This window comes from Syzygium oleosum, unplaced genomic scaffold, assembly GCF_021117445.2.
Source record: "Syzygium oleosum isolate NSW1041296 unplaced genomic scaffold, Sole_v2.1 Sole_v2.03, whole genome shotgun sequence".
Taxonomy (NCBI): domain Eukaryota; kingdom Viridiplantae; phylum Streptophyta; class Magnoliopsida; order Myrtales; family Myrtaceae; genus Syzygium; species Syzygium oleosum.
The window spans coordinates 17,890,001-17,906,949 of record NW_026607487.1 but is presented as its reverse complement, the minus strand read 5'-3'; the positions used below and the strand labels follow the sequence as shown (position 1 = coordinate 17,906,949).

General features: G+C 39.8%; 2 protein-coding genes across 8 annotated transcripts in view; both read right to left on the bottom strand.

Annotated features, from left to right (window-relative positions):
- Positions 1–2,906: 2,906 nt before the first annotated feature.
- On the bottom strand, positions 2,907–7,746 carry LOC115672001 (ATP-citrate synthase alpha chain protein 1). Of its 2 annotated transcripts, none has more exons than XM_030593729.2 (13): positions 7,592–7,746; positions 7,289–7,406; positions 5,687–5,863; positions 5,427–5,588; positions 5,203–5,283; positions 4,902–4,953; positions 4,699–4,813; positions 4,495–4,576; positions 4,045–4,140; positions 3,839–3,940; positions 3,493–3,609; positions 3,287–3,403; positions 2,907–3,152 (listed from the first exon to the last, which is right to left on the bottom strand). In XM_030593729.2, the coding sequence occupies exons 2-13, from the start codon at positions 7,385–7,387 to the stop codon at positions 3,081–3,083; spliced, it is 1,272 nt and encodes a 423-aa protein (XP_030449589.1). In that variant the 5' UTR covers positions 7,388–7,406; positions 7,592–7,746; the 3' UTR covers positions 2,907–3,080. The 2 variants fall into 2 exon arrangements, with proteins under 2 accessions (XP_030449589.1, XP_056165058.1); XM_056309083.1 differs by having other exon boundaries at positions 7,289–7,403; positions 7,592–7,745.
- A 3,759-nt stretch (positions 7,747–11,505) lies between these two features.
- LOC115671834 (uncharacterized) overlaps positions 11,506–16,949 on the bottom strand; it is a 5,715-nt gene continuing 271 nt past the window's right edge. Inside the window, exons 1-11 of one of the 6 annotated variants that reach the window (XM_056309084.1) lie at positions 16,703–16,949; positions 16,487–16,622; positions 16,134–16,336; positions 15,688–16,039; positions 14,542–14,575; positions 13,650–13,874; positions 13,007–13,096; positions 12,525–12,590; positions 12,343–12,434; positions 12,215–12,262; positions 11,506–11,941 (exon numbers count right to left, since the gene is read on the bottom strand). The exon at positions 16,703–16,949 is cut by the window's right edge and continues 271 nt beyond it. In XM_056309084.1, coding sequence (XP_056165059.1) covers positions 11,824–11,941; positions 12,215–12,262; positions 12,343–12,434; positions 12,525–12,590; positions 13,007–13,096; positions 13,650–13,874; positions 14,542–14,575; positions 15,688–16,039; positions 16,134–16,242 — 1,134 coding nt within the window. In that variant the 5' untranslated portion in view covers positions 16,243–16,336; positions 16,487–16,622; positions 16,703–16,949 and the 3' untranslated portion in view covers positions 11,506–11,823. The other 5 variants (XM_030593486.2, XM_056309086.1, XM_056309085.1 and 2 more) reach the window with 5 other exon arrangements.

The window sequence follows — 16,949 nt, the reverse complement described above, 5'->3', positions numbered from 1 at the left end:
GAGATGCACCTACCATTCTCGAGTACCGTTTGTTTTCGGCATAAGGACACTAGAAGTGTCAAAAATTTCTTACGAATGTCACTTTGGTAACAAAAGTTTTTTCCGGATCATTTAAATGCCACTTCAAAAAAAAAAAATTCACTTAAGAGCCAATTTCGATTTGGATCGCCGGAAATCCGATGTGCCCACATCTTATTAATTTCTCCAGCTGACGTGGCTCACCGGCTGTATCTAGTTAGCATATATACCCCTCAACGACGTCGTCTACATGTTTTGCATCAAATATAAACCCTAAATCGACCATTCAACAAAATTCTCAAATTTGAAACCCTAAATCAACTGTTCAACCAATTTCCCAAAAATTAACCCTAAATTGAAACCCTAATTGAACCGTTCAACCAGTTCCCCACAATTGCACCACGAACCGAGCCCCTATCCCCCCGGACCCCTAATTTTTCCAACCAATTGAGCGAGAGAGAGGATTGATAAACCTCGAGTGAGTGATTGAGTGAGAGCGATGGCAAGCGAGCGACGGCGATGGCAAGCGACTCAATGACCGTGACCAAAGGATGCCTATTTTGAGGGGTGCTCGTGCGATGTTGTTTTTGGGGTGGTCTTTGTGGGACGTCATTTTTAGCCCACGTCGTTTCGTGCATCGTCGTTCGGGATGTCCATGTGGACTCATTTTTAATATAAAAGATGTCAATTCAGCTTTAGCTTCTTCTTTTTTTCTTGTATAAAAGCCACGTAATTTTTTTGATCGGAATTACTCGCCGGAGGCACTTAAATGATCGTTTTTTTCTCCGATTTGATACTTAAGTGAACCGGTGAAAACTTTCGGCATTAAATTGAGTGCCGTACGAAACTTTTGGCATTTCTGATGTTCTTATGTCGCTTGTTTTGCTTAATTAGGGAACCAGTCATGACAGGACGGCGACGGTTGATCTCCTCTCAAACTCAAACTCAGTTAATCTTTAAATCCACCCTGAACTGATTGCAGACTCGAGATGGGACTTTAAAAGGAGTCTTACGTCTTCTTGATTAAATAAATATACGAGAGCCCCATATTTTGTCTGAAATTCGTTCTTTTATATTTTTTCAATGAATAGATGCATTGATATAGAGTTAAATAATATTATAGTTTCCTCCTGAGTCGTATTTCAGAATACCGGTTGACTACATTTTCAAACCCATCGCAAATCCGACAAGATTTTAGATAAACTATGCAAGACCATCGTTATGCAGATGAAAAGCCACGCATGAGACTGTCGAATGCATTAGACGCTCTAGTGAAAGGCTTGAAGTGGCCTGCTCCAGGCTCGCGAAGCATACAAGCTGTTTTTTTCCTGTTTCCCGCATTTGGAGAGCAAGGTTCTGGTCTCGAGATGTCGTTAGCTATGTTGTATCGAATTGCCGAGGGAAAAAGTGTCAAAAAAGTCCTAAACCTTTTACATTGGTGCCAATTTAGTCATAAACTTTTTTTTTGTGCTAATTCAGTCCTCCACCTTTTAATACAGTGCCAATTTAGTCATAAACTTTTTTTCCTTTCTTCTTTTTCCTTTTAAGAAAATACCTCTATTTCGAACTTCTTTTTGGAATTTACTCTATTTTCTATTTCGAACCTTTGGCCAGTCAATGGAAGAAGAAGAAGAAGAAGAAGAAGAAAGGAACAAAGAAAAAAAATCAGAAAAAATAATAAAAAAATTGAAAAATATTAAAATATCATTAAAAACTGTCCACGTCAGCGCCGGAGGTGCCACATAATCCGGTCGGCGTCCATGTCAGCAATATCGGGCCAAAATTAGCCGGAATGACTAAATTGGCACTATATTAAAAGGTTTAGGACTGAATTGGCACGAAAAAAGGTTTAGGGTGCGTTTGTTTTGCGGAAAATGGACCATTTCTAGAAAATACTTTTCGGGAAATCATTTTCCAGGAAAATAAGCTTATTTTTCGGTGTTTGGCTAAAACCTAAAAAAGACTTGGAAAGTATTTTCAGTTGTTTAGTGAGGAAAATCAGATGGTGAAAATTATCAAAAAATTTTGTATTTTAAAATTATTTAAAATTATTTTTTATTTTTAAATTATATTTATTAAGAAAAGAAAATACATGAATTTTTTCTTTCTTAGAAAGAAAAGAACAAGAAAAGAAACGAAAAGAAAAGAAAAAATATTAACAAACTCAAGATGAGCAATTCCGGAAAGTGTTTTCACCTTCTTAGATTAGAGAATTCATTTTCCAAAAATTAAATATAATATTTGTGTTTATCGGAAAGTATTTTCCGTTGACCAAATCATTTTCGGAGAACCAAACGGAAGAAAGTCCGGAAAACATTTTCCAGGATAATACTTTTACCAAAACAAACACACCCGTGTAAAAGGTTTAGGACTTTTTTTTTTTACACTTTTCCCAATCGCCGAGGCTCACGGGTCCTAATACATTAACCATTAAAGAAGTACAAAGCCAAGGTGTGAAGGTTTTGCGCATCTACTCGGCATTGATGAGTACAGAGGATACAGAAAGCTCAGGCAGATAAGATGATCTTGCGTTATCGGATGAGGGGACGATGCAGATGTCCATAGCCTAACGCTCTCGATTGCATCGAATACTTAGCCTTGTCTAACTGCAATAATAACCAGTAATCAACATAGAATAAGCGATGATTGTCACAGATGGATATGTTGCAATTTAGGATTCACCTGTGAATATTTAATTGCTACACTCGTACTTCAAAATCTAATGCCTCTCCGCAGTTCGTATCAAGGCTGTTAATGATATTCATCGCAATTCGTACGATGGCGAGAGTGATCCGGCAATTATCTCATCGCAGATAGACTCAAAGATTCTTGTTCGCGTGATGTCCCTAGCAATGTGGATTGTCCACTGGTATAAATGAGCTTTGAGATGATAAAATGATTTTATTCTCAGGGACCGCGGTTGTGGCCCCAGATTATGGTATTGAAATTACCTTCATAACATTGAAAAGTTTCCGGTACAAATGACTATTGGGATTCAACTGAACAATTGGAAATGTCCATCGAAATGCAGAAGAGAAACAAAGCTTATCGAACTCCATAACTCAAGCAGCCACGGTGATGCAGTCGATGGCCTGTTTGCATATCCCAGTCATAGTGGCTTCCGGCCCATAAACCTACGAAACAGATCAACAGCAAAAGTTTAGCACTTTGCCAAGTTTCTAACTGATAACAATATATAGCTGTCTCATGTGGTGCACTTGATGTTTTCTATGCGCTTAGTAAAAGAAGCTTTCAACAAGGCACTTACATCAATGGGAATGCCGATTTCCTCTCCGAGGGCTCGCATTTTTGCAAGACCCTTCTGGTAATTGGGACCTCCTCTTCTCACATAAATGTGCATTCTCGCAGCTTTAAGCTTTGATTCCTAAAAAAACGAACAGCGCGAAGTTTAGTATCAACTTGTGCTGAAAGAGATCGCAAAATATGTAATGCGAGATGTGCAACAAAGCCTACCTTCTCCTTCAGTGCACGGATGATGCCATTAAATGTGGCAGCGACATCAGTGAAGTTAGCTATACCTCCTCCGATAACAAGGGCTCTCTTCTGGCCATCAGGCTCAGCAGTTGCACACTGCAAAAGTTTGATGAACGAACTTGTCACAATCTAGTATAGATGAATATCAATAATAATGTCTGAGCAAGTGCATCTCATATGCTATCGGATTAGAATTCTGAGCAAGCTTGTCAGTGTAGTCATTATTATGCTAACTGGAGCAATTGAAAGGTCAAGTTTTAAACTGATGGTATATTCGTATGCATATGCAGAAAAATGTCTCATTACAGATGAATAAAGTTTTTACATCGATCACAACTCTGGCATACTGCAAGACTTCCTCTTCATTGGGGGCTCCACTATATTCAGCATAATTCCCAAGTTCGGAGGCAAAGCCAAGATCGCCAACCTGACACGGAATAAGTAACGTATGAGCAGGCAGCAGGTTCAAAAAAATAAAAAAACTCATGAATATGCTTCTAAGATAAAATCCCAAAGGAGAAAAAAACTCACAGTATCTGCATAAATGACACTGGCACCGCCTCCAGCGACCATTGTCCAAATTCTTCCCTTTGGGTTCAAAACCGTGAATTTCAGAGATGCACTAGTCTGCAGGCATACAACAGTATAGAAGAATAAGTGTACCCTTCATGTACAAAAGCTACTTAGCTTGCAATCTGAATGTCCATTGAAACTTTTGCGATAGTATAAGAGGAAGATGCAGACTCGTGATTTTGAAAGCAAAGATGTCGGGGTACTTGACAAAGAAATATTGAATTCCAAAATGCATATGAAAAGAGGAGGATGAGGGAGGCTTTTTCCCTTTGAGAAAGATTTGTGAACACTCCATAAATAAAGCAACAATAAGAAGCGCAAGGAAAATTATACGATCAATTTCAAATTGTGCATTAAGCATCGTATGGAATGGTTGCATGTTTAGTTTCGCATTTATGACATTATTACCTTTTCATCTAGGCCATGAATGAAGTTCTCTGTGGGGCTCATCACTCTTCCAAATGGCAGAGGAAATTCAATCTTGCCCCATCTGCAAACACAGGATTAAGTTAGAAGTTGCAAACCCTTATTAAGTTGCCATTTCTTTGTCCTTTGTTCCGTATAGACGGGGGAGAGAGTAGTGAAGGAGAAAACAAAGAGGGGGATGTTTACTTTTTGAAGTTCTTGAAAGCAGCAGTGTCATCCAGCTCGCCTCTCATATCCAGGGGATAAGGTTTCCCATTAACCAACGTGAAAGGATTCATTTCGAGGAATGTAAAGTCCAAATCTGCAGAGGAAAATTCAACTTTGGTCATGCATCTTCACAAGCGCATCCTTCACTTGCTAATAATTCTCACTTCAATTTCTTACTGTACCTTGGAAGAGGGTAAAAACCACTTTGATGAACTCCTCTATAACTGCCTTAATCTAGATAAAGAAACAAAGAAAATATTAGCGATAAATCCATATTACAAAAGGCAACGCCATTGGAACTTCAACACTATGCTGATCAGATAACTTGTCCATTCACATGAATATTAACAGACAAACTTATTACCACTTAAGCAACCGTGTTAATGTGTCCAGAGTCATCCAGTCAGGTATAATATCTTTCCCTTCAGATTCAGATAATAAAAGCAACTTATTGTTCATATTACTTATCAATGCAGAAAGTACCTCCAAAGGAAGAGTTGCAACAAGTGGAGCGCACACTTCTGATGTAAAAGGTGAACCGGTTGGCATAAATATAGTTTTGACCTGGATATAAGACAGTACTCATGAATAAAAGAGGATGAACGCGTTACGCTTAATGTATGAGCAATGGAAGGCTAATGAAGGCTTTCAACTGGTGTCCTGATGAAGGATTTACAAGATCAGATTACAATCACATTTCACAGTACCTTATCCCAATTCTCCTCAATTTCAATGCCTCCACACTCTGAGAAACTTATGCTGCTTCCGAGACGGTCAGAGACAATGTTAAGGTAGAACTCCTCATTGTGTGGTATGAAGGGCTCGACGATGAAAGTTGTAATGGGTCCTTTACACCCACCCATCTCTACCTGTTAATGAATACAGAGACTGTAAGCTTAAAAATAAGATTTTATATGGATGCATCACTCTCGTTGAAATGAACGGTCTGAAAGAAGGGAAGACATACCTCTTTGCCAAGGCGCTCTTTCACAAAGACAGCGACCTGAGCTAAGTCAAGATTTAAGGCAACCAGGCCGCTCTTCCCACGCTTACCAAACAACATGTCTGGCTTCACAACCAATTTCTCCGAAGAGAGCCAGGGCTCCCTCTCGACTAGTTCATTGAAATCAGTAGATTCTGTCACCTGGCATGAAGGCGATTTCATCAGTACTGAGATACTCGTTAGAGCATTTTCTTTATCTAGATTGTATTGCTTATAGAAGTAGTATATGTTAGAATTCTATAAGTCAATGTAGTTGCAGAACAATAAAGAGAGATAATAGAAATTCTTTCCAAGTCCTACTTTTTCTGTAACGTGACAAGCACGTTATTTGCATACAATAGTATTTCCATAATTTAGTTAATACTTTAGGGTCTAGGTTATGTTTTAGGCTGTGGTTGATCATCCTCTAGAACCAACTACCGAATGCTGCTTTGTAAGCTATTGCCTATTGCCTAACCAACCCACATGATGAAAACCTGAAGGTCTCAAGATGGAAAATGATCCTATCTGATCACTCTATTGACAGAGGATCAAATATTCTTCGCAATCTTTTCCATTTAATGAATAGAGAATCCACTTTGAGATTGCTTGCTTTACTTAGCTAGCTGCCCTTACTCCATCAACTTAATTTAACTTTATTCTTACTTTAGGCATAGACCTTTGTTATTTCAAAGAGAAACATGTTCACCTATTTTAATGTTTGTTTATGAATTTTCCAAACTTCTATGGAATATTTGAAAATGTTATTCATTCCTATAGTTGAATACTAAACACATCTAGTTGTCAAATGATTCATTTACTTTTCATCGTTTATATCTCTCTCTTTTTGGCGTGCTATATTTATACGCATGAAAAGGTAAATAAAAAGTTTCAAGAGAAACAATCTCTTCCTTAAAAATTTCAAATTATTTGTCAAGATCAAATTTGCTTAATATCAATGCAGTCAATTGTTTCAAGACCGACTTGAAATATTAAGAAACTGACTCCCATTTAAAACCAAATCCATTTGATTGATAGCTACAATATATAATAGTGGGAGATGTCGTATATACATCATCAACCAAAAAAACCATGGATCTGTTCTCCATTTACAAGCTGCGAGCAACCAGCTCCCAGCTCCAGGCCAAATCTAGCGATAGCCATATCTTCTCACATTAATCACTTCGCAAAGTAATTGATTATACCATGTTAAAGCCTAAGAATTCCACTGAATCTAAAAAAGCTTAAATTACTGATGTTCCCATATTTTGGAGATCTCCAATTTATTTAAGCATGATACGGGGAAAAGGGAGTTTAGTTGGATGCGAGAATATACGAAAAGTTGGACTTTTCTGCCAATCTAGATCGTCTGAGTTCAAATCCTCACAAGCCATAGTCACAAATATAGGAGCTGTAGGCAGCAATCCAATCTAATCTCACTACCAAAAGAATGCATAATGTGCATCTGGTCAGAGAGTCGGAGCTTTGATTCGGACAGCAGATACTCCTCCTCTATTCATGCAATCCGCCAATAACATGCGGATACGGCTAAAGAGATGGAATCAAAAATGCGAAACCGGCGCTTACTTGGGCAGATTTGATGGGCAGATCATTGCCGGAGAGCCTCTTGAAATGCTCCTTCAACAGCCTCTTGGAGTCGTACTCTCTGATCTTCTTGCGGGCCATCTCCTTTTCCCTCCGCCTCCTGATCACACACCAAAACAACCAATCAAAACCTCGACTTCCCGACCAAGATCGGCGTTTCGACAGCCGAAACGCGACACCCAGAAACCGAATTCCGCAAATCCCACCCGTCCTCCGCAAACCCAGATCCCAAATGGAAAAATCCAAAAGCGGACCAAGAAAAGCGGGGGAGTTTCTTTTTTTTACCTGTTGGGTAGAGAAACAGAGAGAAAGAAGAAGAGAGGCTAGACGGGCAGCTCGAGAGGGGTTAGATGGGCAGATTCAGCGATCGAAGCTGAAATCTCGTGCAAGCTTTGCCTCTCTATTTATAATGGTAGGTGGGTTTTCGCTCACTCTCTTTCTCCCCCTGTGGTTCTTGTTGGTTAAAAATGAGAATATGGGGTTGGTTGGCTGGCTGGCTGGCTGCCTCGCGTTCAGACTTCGGACAGTGCGAGTGCGACGAACGGTATTTCATGAAACGGGGCATCTTTGGACGTATTTAATAATTGCAGAAAAGAGACATTTTCTTGATTTTCTAAGCTCTCGTTTCACATGATGCTGGACACGCGCGGCACCTACCTTCTTGGACCAACGCTTCAATTTCAACTTCAACTATACCCCTTTCCGTACTCTTCCTTACTGGTTCAGTGATCTGGTGCGACCAATCCACCAAAACATGGCATGCGGTGTCACTCTGTTCTTGCTCGTTTCTAACAGTTTTGCAGCATTCTCATCCTCCTTGTTGCAGCACACCCAACTTTTTAATAAGCAAGATCCACAGACCCGAACCCATAAAAAAATCAGTTAAAACACGTCGACCAGGCATAAATCTTCGTTGCGTTGGTCACTTATCCTTTCAGCCGAGGAGAAACATATGAGTATTGTAACTGCTAATGCCATGATTATATCGAATCTGTAATTTCGTCACTAAAGTTTACTAGTTTGTTATGATGTCAAAGCGATCATGGTGGTGGTTGCTAAGTTGAGAATGCTTGGCTTGGGGGTCTGAAAATGAGAATTCAAGAGGCATACTTCCGTGGGGAAGTGGTGGACTTTAATGAGTAATTTAATGGAGAGTAGGGTTGGGCCGTCCATTTGCTTTTTGGAGTTTAATTAGCGGCCGCCTTTTCTTGTCCACTGCCTCCACTCTGTACTCCCTCTCTTCCCATCAATTCTACGGGAGAGATCACACCTCTGTTTTAATTCATAGACACCGTGATCTTGGTAAAACAAGAGAGGTCGATTCCTATGTGTTCTTCCCTCGGGCAGTCGTCGATCGTGGTCCAAATTTCGAATGGCCTATTGTTCATTAATTGGGCGCGAATGGGATAGAGGGGACAGATCTCATCGATCTTTAATTGCATATGAACATTAGTATATTTGTTGAATCTGGCTCAAAATTTAGGTGCTGTTTGATTTGGAATCTATTCGTGTTGGAATTTGAGAGCATCTATAGGTAGGGATAAGATTTGGAGTGCACGAGGATGAGATCCGGATGGTCCTAATTATATGGTTGATGTCAGGGTTGGTAGCTACACTAAAGATCTAGATTGCAAAGTTCGAACTTCTAGAAGATATTCAGACGTCCGATCCAAAGCTAGTGGAATGTTCGACTCGAGACCAGCTAGTAGCAAATATGGATTTCGGATGCTGAGAGAAGCTGGACTATTCCGAACATCTAGCCAACTTCCGGCGAACATCAGAACGCTCACGGGAATGTTCTTTGAAGACGTTGTCAACCTAATTTCGTATAGAACAGAAAGCCTAATTCATGAGAGAATTCAGAGAGCTCTCGAGAAGTGTCAATTTGTGAGATCAAGCACTTTGAATCTCTTTGATTTGGGTTCGTGAGACTTTTTCTAGTGCCATTGGAGTCTGAAAAATACTTGAGAGTCGTGTAATTCGATCTATTGTAATCTCTTCTCGTGGATTTAATAGAATATCTCGTTGATCTATCCCCGTGAAGTAGGCATGCCCTGTCGAACAACGTAATCCCTTTCCTGTTTTTGCATTTATTTTCCGCTTGAATTATTTGGTTTTGTCCGTGCTTCCGCCTATTCGCTCCACAAGATCTAATACGAAATGTAATGTGACGGTCCACCTGTGTAGGTTGGGCATGTGGCTAACAAGGTGGTCTGTCCACCCCACCTGATTGGGATATCGTACATGAGGAACATTTATTTATCATCCTATGAAAATCTAACATCGTTGCCTTCCTTGAGAAAATGACTGGTGAGGTGAAGCGACCTTTGATAATTTTGGCTGAATAAAAGCGACCTTGAACCGTGATCTTGATTTGCATAGTCGTTTTCCATGCTTTTTTCGTCGCATTGTTAACCTCGGTATAACAATGACGCGTGTCCTATGGATAATTTACCTTTAAAAGTAAACATCGATTACACACGTTATTGCCTTAGATATCTTATGTAATTGAAACTTATCAAGATTTCCAAACCTTTTCGAAATTGGCGTTTACGATTTTATATGTGTTCACTTCATTTGATGTTGTCAATATAAGATTCCGCCCCGATAAAACTTTTCTAGTCCACTTCTTCCCTTTTTTAAATTTTGCTAATTAAAGAAGTCCATGGATTGAATATAGTATGATCAATTTGAGAAAGTATGTGAAACGTGCTGAAAAAACTCATGCTAAGCAAAAAGAGCGATCATACTATGCATGCGTTTTTTCCAAAGGCGGGCAACATTAGTGGCTAGCGACATTTAACTTAAAATAAATTGCTCAGAAGAAAAGATCTTCCTTTTCTGTAATTGTTTTTTGAGCTTGATTTATCCTCTCTTTTTAAAAAAAAAATAGTTAATTTTCTACTCATGAAATTCACAATTGCGAAGACAATTTTATCATTTTGACTTCCAAATTCAAGTCTGGCCAAACGGCATTAAATTTTTTTTAGAGAAAATGGGAGTGTCCCTGCCGAACTCCCACGAGTCAAACCTGGTGACCTTTACTTTTTAGCACCAACCACAGTAAGAGTCGCACATTGCCACCCTCGGTCAACACTGTACAGCTCCCTACTCTAATTCCAATTTCAATTGCCCAAAAATGACATTTTTGGGTCCATACATGGCCAGTGACTTCAAATTTATTGAAATAGAAAGCACTTATCAGCCACCCGGTATGAATTCGGTAAGATTCTCGGTATGACGAGCTCACCATTATTCACGCGATCCCCTTATATTTAAGCAATCCACATAAAGTTCATGAATTTGAGAAATACAAATTGTGACGTGGGATGATTTGTCACGATCAATATTTTTAGGACCAATTGGATATACAAAGACAAAAAAGAAAAATACAAAGAGATATCGTGAGATCAAGAACGAGACGCACATAGCCATGATTGCTTTGATGCCAAGGTGTGCAAGTTTGAATAATCACTTTGGTGGGATTGCACGAAGAAGACGAGCGGCAGACAAATCTGATCATTGACCTCCGAATTCCACGCCAGTGCATCGACAAACACCCAAGTCAACATCGGACACCTTCAGTTGCTTTTGCGTAGACGCAAGCATCATTCTCTCAACCACTGACTTCTTTTCTTTTCATATAATAAATGATGATCCGTCGTGCTCGTGACCAATGCGTCCGCAAAGTACGATTTAACCCCAGATCCAAACAAACAACTAATATTTCGGTTTGTCAGATGTTCACCATGAATTTGACTAGCTGACAGTTCAACAGATGCCCATCCACGCTCGTTAACCAGACCAAGAAAGAGAGAGACAAGGGTCTGGGGAGGTTAGCTTCGGCAGTTCATGGCAGTACTTAGATTTAACAGCAGTGCGAAGTAAAAGGGGGAAGGTATGGAAACTTCAGAGAGTGATGCGGATACTTTTGCTTCGGACAATGGGCTCGTGAAGTAAGAAATTCTACTGGGCAACACTGTAAGGATTATGTTAATACGTATCGAGCACGAGGACGCATGAGGACAAGGACGAGCATGAGCGCAGAGAGAGAGAGAGAGAGAGAGAGAGAGAGAGAGAGAGTGAGTGTCGTCTTTGCGTTCGGCATTGGAACTTCACCAGAATAATAAATGACATTGCCGTGTGGGCATTTTCTTTTTACCTATGCACCACGTCGATACATAAAGTTCACGCGAACATTTGTACCATTTATTGCAAATACATACCCCACAAGGATTCATTACAAATGAATGAATTCCAGCGAGAGTATCCAATGCTAAGACTTTCAACAATTTGTACACTTCACGAATGAAGATTGCAATACATGACTCCAGCACTCTTCTTTTGCAAACAACCAATGAATGATCTCTCTCCTCTTTCACGAATCATGGGAACCGCAGCAGCCGCCACTTGAAGAAGGGGAGAAGCAAGATTTACAGATATGCGCCAGAAATGGTGGCGACAGCCTGTGTAATAAGCAGACATATAATGCTAAGAATACCTCATCTAATTATTCCTCATTTCAGACTTTGGTATGATTCTGGGAACCATCTGGGCAACAAGATGTGTTTGAGCCTGATTATCAAAGCGAAGATGCTGTAGCATGGAATATGCATTACTGCCACTCCAAGGTACCTGTGAAAATTTGAAGAGGGGAGAAATTTAGAGCATCATACATTTACTGATAAATTTTCTTTTTGTTTTTTAGTTGATTTTCTGTTCCAATTGGTGAAACTTGCACGATCATCAGTAGCAACAGAGTGAAACCAATAACCCCACCATCTCATTTGTAATTAAAAGAGTAAGTACGAATTGGTCCCAGTCACACTACTTCCTGTGGCTCGAAAAATGCCAACAACGTTACGAAATTGTCTTTTCTTGTATATAGTAAAGTATCATAACACATACCAAAGAGGAGCATACGATGATGACAAGTCCAGAAATGGATATGGCCACCTGTAACAAGTAAATTAATCATCTTCTCCATGAAACAAAGCCAAGATAATCGATCGCATGCATGAATGAGAGATATTTACCAAATTGAAACACAAGCATGGATGATCCATTGGAAAATGACATATAGACCCGTCCATAGAACAAAATATGCAAAACGAAACACAGGGAACCGCTGCAAGTAGAACACCCAGGTGAAAACCGGGACACATGAATAAACATTGCTAAAATGGAGAGTTACATGAAAAGAAAGCACAAGACTTACCAAACAATTCAAAATGGTGTCACCGAGGAGGAAGAAAGCATTGACTGAGTGCAAACAGACATCCAGCTGCCGTTCAAAGGATAAGCATGTCATTCTATCTAAATGTTTGAAAAAGAGAAGCAAGACAGCGACATAGCTAGAGAGAGAATGCCTCAAGGCATCAGGTACATAACCCCAGAACAAAGTTCTTAAGATGGAAAGAAATCATCCTCGTGGACCGTTTTGACTAGGGACTTGGGCCCCTCTCGATTAATTAACTCATGTTACCCCATTGACACATCACCATTCACCAAGTATTGAGATAATTCATATCATTGATGAATTATCTTAACATTGAGAAACATAATTGACCACATAAGGCAGAGTCTTGGTTAGTTATTACACTTGTAAGTCTCGCTAATTACCACTGTCTAACCTAATGCACTTGAATCTTACAAATTCTGGATATAGTTTTGCATATGTAATGTAGTTGACATACTTACAAGATTCAATCTGTAATCTTTTGATGTCAGAAAAGGATAGAGAACAAGCCAAAATACACCATCAGTAAGCATCGCCGCACCTGCACTCGTCTGTTCATGGATTCAAAGAAAGGAATCAAAGACTTGCTTCCCATTACTGCAGAACTAATCTTCCTTCATGCATTATTGTCACCTCTATAAACACTGTGAATTGGTGTATCACTATTTATGAGAAGCCAGAAATTCATCAAGAGAAATGAAAGAAAAAGCTTGAGCTCAAGGATCAACATAGTCATTTCAGACTCTTAATGAAATCTCTACATAAACCAAGGAATCTTGTGTCCAAGTCATCAACGAAAGTAAAGGAAATTGCCCTGACCCCAAAAAAAAAAGATAATGGAAATTGCCCATAATATATAGACCAGGGAGAAGGCAAGGCAATGAGACAAAATCATGTTCATACAATTGAGGAAATATTCATCATATCCACCACCGTTAGTGCTCCTTACATGACATGCATGAATTTAGCATTTACTAATGTAAATTACCCAAATTCAGATGCTAAAAAGGAAAACAATGGCTGAGCAATACATCTACTCCACCAACTGTGTACATGCTAAAAATTCATTGCTAGATAAATTGTTCTTGCGCAAGTGAAACTCGCCTGATATATGATCTGGAAGATAACTACCCATGGACCAGCACCATTGCGAATGGAAGATTTCTGATTTGAATTTGAAGTTTTGGGTGCGCTAGATATGTTGATATGCTCTCCAAGAGAAACAGCCATATAGATTCCTCGGTCTGCATCTAAATTGCTGTTATCAACTCTATCACCAGCAGCTTTATGGTTTATACAGCATCCGTATATTGACATGGATAATCCAAGCTACAAATAGTAGTCCAAAGCACAAGCAACTAAAATTATGGCAAGAAGGACGAAATGATAAGTTCGAAATCAAACACACCAGGTTTTAAGAAACTGAACAAGAAAAGGCATATTGGACATGCATTAACACTTGCAAATGAAACACGCCATCATGGATCTTGAGAAACCAAATTTAAAGAATATGCATCAATGCCTTGTAATTCTTAAAGAAAGATCAGTATCTTCAAGAAAAAGTTAGTAAGCTTTCAGTTGAGATGCATCGAGAGAAGATCATTAGAAAAGGTGATCTAGATACCTAGGACGACAATGTTTAGATGCTCCACTGAGAACATCCAACTCTACAACAGGACTGGCATGAGTGTAAAAGAAAGTGGTGAAGATTAAATAAGATGTGAACAGAAACCGTAAGGAAAGATCTTCATTACTGGGATCTTTCTAAGAACATGATGCAAAACAGAGATGAATAAAATGATTCATGTAAACGAGCTCAATAGGAGCTACTTGGTCGAGGATGCTGTTATACGAATGTATACTGGAAAAAAGGCATCGGGTGGAACTAGTGTAGAACACTTTCCAATCAGTTCTCAAGAAACAAAAGTGCTTCAATGTCACTCAGAATTCCAACCAAACTAATACGAATAATATACAAAGGAAAAAGGTAATATACCCCAAAATAGGCTGTGACCAAGGCAAAAGTCCACCTGCTCAGCACACGAAAGATCAAAAGGAAAAGTCATCAATACAGTAACTAGGCTTGATCATCGACGTCAAGTAAAGAGTTAATAATGAGATAGTATCTGCAACAAACAATCAAATGACTAGCTTTACTTTGCTCAAGAGTGACAAAAAAAACAAATGCCAGTTGATTCAACCCTAAAGAGGCTAAATTTAAACCTGAATAATTCAAGCTCCATGATGGTTATTAGGGGCGTGCAACAGAAGTCCGACACCTCTCGCCTAGGGTAATTACCAAGAGGGAGCCCAAAGTCTAAGTTTGTTAAGCTATTCAGTTGGACCCACACTCAAAAGCTTAAGCCAATGAGTTATGAGCCAACTAGGATATATTGATTACTCTACACCACACCAATTCTCCGATGTTCTCCGATGTGGGATTTTCCAATGTGAGATTTCTCTAACACAACTCACACGTGCATCCTAACAATCTCTTCCTCACGTATGAGCTCCTCCTTAATACAAGTATTCTCTATGTCAAGATATGAAGTCTGCCACCTGGGCCTGCATCGTTACACCACAATGCCCATTGCCCGGAAATTACGCCCAACTTCATCCACCAAACAACTCTGATACCAATTTGTTGGGAGCACATAACAGAAGCCCAATACCTTTCGCCTAGGTAAATCACCAAGAGGGAGCCCAAAGTCTGAGTTTGTTAAGCTATCTAGTTGGACCCACCTTTACTCAAAAGCTTAAGCCAATGAGTTATGGGCCAACTAGGATATATTAACTGCTCTACACCACACCAATTCTCCGATGTGGGATTTCTCTAACACAACTCACACGTGCATGCTAACAATGGTCATTCCAGTTTGATACTGAAAGCTTTCCAAAATTTTTGTATCCTCAACAAGACCAAAGTGTCAACATCTATGTCTTGAGGTTGGGGTGATGACTTGTTCATGAAGAACATAAAATCAATCACATTAAAATACATTCATAAAAGCCATTATAAATATGTGGAATACTTTTTCTGAAACTCTAATCCATAGATGAATTCCAAAATTCAGGTCCAGGTCCCTTTTTGGTAGCGAGATGCATAAACAGGAAAAACAAGAGGATGAGGAAGGCAACTTACTGGGTATAAAAGTAAAAGATACCCGCCCCGTCAAGGACAATATTTGCAAGGAGCAATGATGCTAGCACAGCAAAAGAAACCAATCTGTAACCGAGCAGCCACTTTGGATGAATTGTCTTAAGACAGGTCCTCCAAACCTCGTCCTTGTACAGATACCCCACCTTTCCCCGCCGGTTCTCTTCTCTATCAGGTTTTGGTTTGTTGAATCCTTCGTACTTCCATATGAGGTATGATGCCAAAAACATTGGAACAAGGATAATCAGGGCACAAAGTAAGAAAGTGATGTTCAGCCAATAACTCAGGCTTGTCGTATCAGCAGCCATATCGAACTGCCAATTACGATTTACTGATCCTGCCACACAAAAGCACGAATAGATGTCACACCAGCTATATAATGTGGTGCAGCTTTTAGAACTCATCCTCAAAGTAAAGACGTGCAGCTTCACCTTCTAGTTGAACAGATCGTAGAGAGGGAAATTCAACAGTAAAATTCGTGAAGTCGGAAAGAAATGGCAAAAGCCATTCGGGCAAGATCAAACTACTTGGAGCATGCATTTCCCTGATTGAGTGAAGCACGGGAGAAATGGTGAGAAATGACTAGAATCGCCTCTGACTCGGTAGAAATGTCTATCGAGACCAATTTCATACCCTATCAGAAAATCAAGTTCAACTGAATCAGAAACTATCCAGCATGTTCCTTATTAATTGCGGTTGCAACGCTAATAAACCAAAAGGATCATATCCACTGAGTAAATCAACCAAGAAACACAATAACAAATGTCCCAAAATCTAAAACAACCTCTGAACATGAAGGTTTATACACGCAAAGAAAGACCCATTAGCTTTTGAAGGTCGAAAACGCCTTTACATGAAGGGAGAGAACACGAAGGGCTGCTCAAACCATATCCATCGCCCGCAGCACAGCTTAATTATTACTGGGTGTGGATCGAAACGAGGAAAGAGTGAATACAAAGCCCAACTGCTGAGGGAAAAAAGGGAGGCTGACGGCTCTTACAGTCTCTGGAGAGACGAAACGGATCCACGAGTGCCTCAATGCAAATGGGTACTCGTGGTTTCTTCCCCTCCTTTTTGCGCTTTCCTCGAGCCGCACGGAAGGAAACGAACGGTCAAAAGAGAAGCGAGGAAGCACACCGGCCTGTCCTGGGCTCCAGGAAGCTTCAGCGAAGAAGGAGGCTGAATTGAACTCCTCCCGTTTTGACCACTGATCGCAATTCTCCCGTTTCAGAAGGAAACAAAGGAAA